We start from the raw sequence: 4,533 nt of genomic DNA, 5'->3' as shown, positions 1-4,533 counted from the left end.
GCATTTTCCAACTGAAATGAAAAATGACTACTGAAATTGCATTGTACATCCAGAATAGTCCTAAAAAGACATGGTCACAAGCCGATACTTAACGTGTCCCCCCTACGTGACCTCTTGCATATGGGGTGACAACCCAACAATCTCACACGTTTTAATTTTCATTATAAATTTCGTTTCAAATATTTAAAGGCACCTCTCAAAATCAAGCAGATGCACCTTTTAGAGACCCAGATAAATTTCTCTTACAATTACCAAGCAAGCAGATACACAAGAGCTCACTCAGCTTCTAATAAACCCGTTGGCCGTTGCCGACTCCTACGACCTACATTCTAAATCTTCAGACTTAAAGACTTGTATAAGTAACCAGTTTGTTTTTGTAAGACCCATAAGACTACTTTTTTACACTTGAAACTTTACAGCAAAACACTGTGAAGATAACATTCACAACATTTTTGCTGTGAAGGTTCAGATTTTTTTTACCTTCACAGTGTTTTGCTGTAAAGTTTCAAGTGTAAAAATGTGGTTTCACGAGTCTCACAAAAACAGACCGGTCTCACGTGAACCCAACCCTAAGTAACAAAATTACAAATTTATCATTTATTTAACGATTTAAAACATATTTCTTGACATTTACATGAATTTTGCAATATATTGCTTACAAATTCTATAACAAACATAATTAAATAAAATACAATAAAAGTTTTATTTTGTTTTAAATAAGAAAACGTATTTCGTTACAATCATTAATCACCAAACTTGCATGAATATATAAAATATATATATATATATATATATATATATATAAATATATAGAATATAAATATATATATATATATATATAAATATATAGAATATAAATATATATATATATATAATATAATATAAATATTAAAAACGGAGAGAAGAATCCCAAATCTCCGACCGGCGGGCTGCTTCCACAAAAAGAGTAAGCACGCCGCTGCCACCATTCATAAACCCTAAACCCGGTTTATTTTCAGAACTGAACCCGGCTTGCAAACGTCTGCCCGAATCCCCAATTCGCCGGAACAATATTGTTGAAAGTTCTGATGACACCGTCGGTGGTCGTCACCTTGAACGACATCGATTGACCATTCAGATACGAATTTGATTGCCAATTTGCTCCCCAATTTCTTGACATTGCCATCCATCCAGTTCTCGATCCTTTCACCTGCACCGACCGAATCGATCCAGCGCCTCCGATGTTGCTTATCATAACAAGCTCGAAGTAATCTCTGCCGTTAATGGTGAACCTCACTCCGCCGCGTTTCTTACACGGAACTCTGAAAGAAATCGTCAAAACAGAATCGTATTAAGATCGATTTCTATAATCGGAATCGGAATTGGAATACGAGAATGAAATTGGACCTTTGGTAGATAATCGGGATGATTCCGCCTCTGTAGATTCCGATTTTCTCCCAAGCGGGTTGCGCCATGTCGAAATGTTGGCGAGGTGGGTTGCACCATCCTCCGTCGTCGCTAGGCTGAGCGAAATTTGGGGGGCAGAAGTTTGTGGCGGTGATTGTGACGGAGACGCCTTTTTTGCACCACCGTGGGTCGGTTTTGTAGTCGCAGATGATTTTGTAACATTGGCCGCAGGCGGCACCGTCGTTGAAAAGGGCGGTGCTAAGTGCAGCAGTGCGAGTGCCGTATTTGGTTGCGTACAAGTTTCCATAACCACAAGCACCACCTTAACAAACCAAAAAAGATAAGCAGTTTTATACATATGACTGAATTCATACAGAAACTTTATTTATACAATAATAAGTCAATAAATTGTTTATCCAAATACATAAAAGTGTTTATTACCGGTACCACATTGAAATAAGTCAATAAGTTGTTTTTATAAGCAATCCCAAACACCCCGTGAATGGTAAACTAACCAAACAAATCATACTATTTTGGGGTTTTATTGTAGTTCTTAAATTGTTGAATTGACAATAATACGATCAAAAAAATGTGTAAAAACGAGGTTCTTATAAGTCACTCCATTGGAGATGTTATGGATTTTTTAGAACTCGTTTCTCGATTCTAGTGTGTCTTAGAAAATCTTTACCGTATGGATAAGTTCACTTAATTATTCCGTTTAGCGTTCTCTCTTTAACAACTTAACATGGTTCAAAGCTTGCTTTGAGATCGAATCGATTTAGATTCATCATTATTCAGTTTATGTTGTTTTACAAACAATACAGATATTACTGAAATTGAGAATGGGTGTGTGTTGATAAGGGTAAATAGGTAATTTTATGTTATATTATATAAAAGTTGTAATTACATTTAATGTTCAAATAAGATGAAATTATTTAAGTAATTAAAACACCTTTTAATATAACAAAAATAAAAATTGATAAATAGTTAAATTAGGGTAAAAAATTTATTTAAAAATGCTTTTTTTAAAACGAATAAAGCACTTTTCCCAAGAAAAAAAGGGATAAAGCACTAACTTTCATAGAAAAAGTCATAAATACCTTCCAAGTAAAATCATTGAAAATAATACATGCATTTACTTATGCAATACAACGAGATACATCTTGATTTTAATATTTTATTTATTTTTTATCTCAGTCGATGTTATAATATGGTCGTATGTGATTTTGAGAAAACGATGATATTTTTATTTTTAAATAAAATATAAGTTTAAAAATATCATAAAAATTTGATAAAAATATATCGATATTAATATCTATTTTTTTTATAATTTAATTTACGTACAATAACGAAGTAATTTAATTTTGGTCTAATAATATAATTTTTTATAAAGATAATAACTAAGCATTCTGTTAGTTATCAATGATTATCATAATTATATTTTAGATTTTTTATATTTAAAATGAGATGTTTATCCAATATTTGATTATGTTTATCTGCAGTTAGTTAGACGAATTTAAGTATGAAGCTTTAATAAGTTGTACTTATGCACAATTTACTTGTAATCTTAAATTTTAAGTAATATGCATCAATAACAATACTTTGTGCATAAAAAATCGTTTTTAAGAGTTTTGTCAAATGTTTTATAATATAGTATAGATATAAGGATGTATCTATCTACCAAAACTGTCAAATCTGTAATTCAACTATAAGATATATATGTTAGCACGTATGCGTGTGTGTGTGTGTGTGTGTGTATATATATATATATATATATATATATATGTGTGTGTGTGTGTGTGTGTGTGAAAGAGATAGAGAGAGAGATTAGGTTCCGATGAGAATAACGTAATTTTTTTCATGAGACAGTGAATATATTGTTATACTATGTAAAAGTTTATCTGTGATGATACATTTATCTTATGGGAAGGTTTGTACCGGGTACTGTAAAGATACATTAATAGTGTGTGAAGGTTTGTAACGAGTATTGTAAAGATATATTTATACTCTGCGAAAGTTTCTAATAAGAACTGTAAAGATACATTTATATTGTATGAATGTTACATCATTCATACAATGTAATGTAATATATATATATATATATATATATACACTGATATGAATGAAGGAATACATACCCATTGTTCCTGAAGCATCGCTGCCGCCGTAAAAAGTAGCATGAGCTCGAGTCCATCCCGAAGCAGTAAAACCATGGACACGGAGAAGAGGAAGAAGAAGAAAAGAGAGAAGGGATACAAAAAGGAAGGCAAGTTTTGCCATTTTTGTTACTTATGCAACAATGAAGATTGGGTGATGAATGATGAATGAATAATGATCCTGCAAAATGAATAGATGAAGAAGGGGGTTATATAGTGAACCAATCCAACATCATCACATGTGAATCTGCAAGTAGGGAATAGAGGAAATTAACTATTCACATAAATTTTATTTATTAATAAAATAGAATTATCTGTACACATAAATCAAGAAATTATTCTTGAATTTTGATTCAATTATTCCCATGTTCTATCCATCTCAACCTATGTACAGAAGATCCTTCATTTTCAATGGACCAATACTTCCCCAAATTGGATCCACCTATAATACTGTATACCAACGCCACGTGTCATCGTATTATTTCTTTGTCAAACAGTCAAAAGTTTAGGTTTGTAAAAGGTGCGAGATCATATTAATTTGTTGTGTGTCATCGTATGTATTTTAAAACTACGGTGAAAACAAATTTTATTTGGTATAGAATTGATTTGCAAGACTTTTATTCCACCTCAGACTCAAGTTCAATTCTTGTTAGTGTCATTTTCTTAGTCAATGGTGTCACCGTTTGAAAAAAATTCTGTATATTTTTGTTTCTTGTAGTCAAACGGTGTCATCGTTTGAAATTATTTCCCTATATATTTTTATTATAATCAAATGGTGCCACCGTTTGTAAAAGTTTCTGGGTCTGTATTCCTTCTTTTTAATTACTTTCTATAAAATAATAATTTTATAAAGATTTGAAATACGAATGTTGTCATTCGTATAAATCATACAAACCAACTTCAACTGTGTAACAACTCGTACTGTATAGATAGAGAATGGAATTCATAAGCTCCTTATAAGTGTTAAGTTGTAGACATTGTTTGAACATGC

The 4,533-nt window shown here is 31.6% G+C and overlaps 1 protein-coding gene across 1 annotated transcript; it reads right to left on the bottom strand.

Annotated features, from left to right (window-relative positions):
- Positions 1-903: 903 nt before the first annotated feature.
- Positions 904-3,697, bottom strand: LOC112508870 (expansin-A11-like). The gene is made up of 3 exons (XM_025113677.1): positions 3,525-3,697; positions 1,387-1,708; positions 904-1,301 (listed from the first exon to the last, which is right to left on the bottom strand). The coding sequence occupies exons 1-3, from the start codon at positions 3,664-3,666 to the stop codon at positions 995-997; spliced, it is 771 nt and encodes a 256-aa protein (XP_024969445.1). The 5' UTR covers positions 3,667-3,697; the 3' UTR covers positions 904-994.
- Positions 3,698-4,533: the final 836 nt, after the last annotated feature.

This window comes from Cynara cardunculus (genome assembly GCF_001531365.2).
Source record: "Cynara cardunculus var. scolymus isolate 2C chromosome LG 3, CcrdV1, whole genome shotgun sequence".
Taxonomy (NCBI): Eukaryota; Viridiplantae; Streptophyta; class Magnoliopsida; order Asterales; family Asteraceae; genus Cynara; species Cynara cardunculus.
Note: the sequence above shows the minus strand (reverse complement) of the source record. Positions and strands in the feature narration are given on the sequence as shown.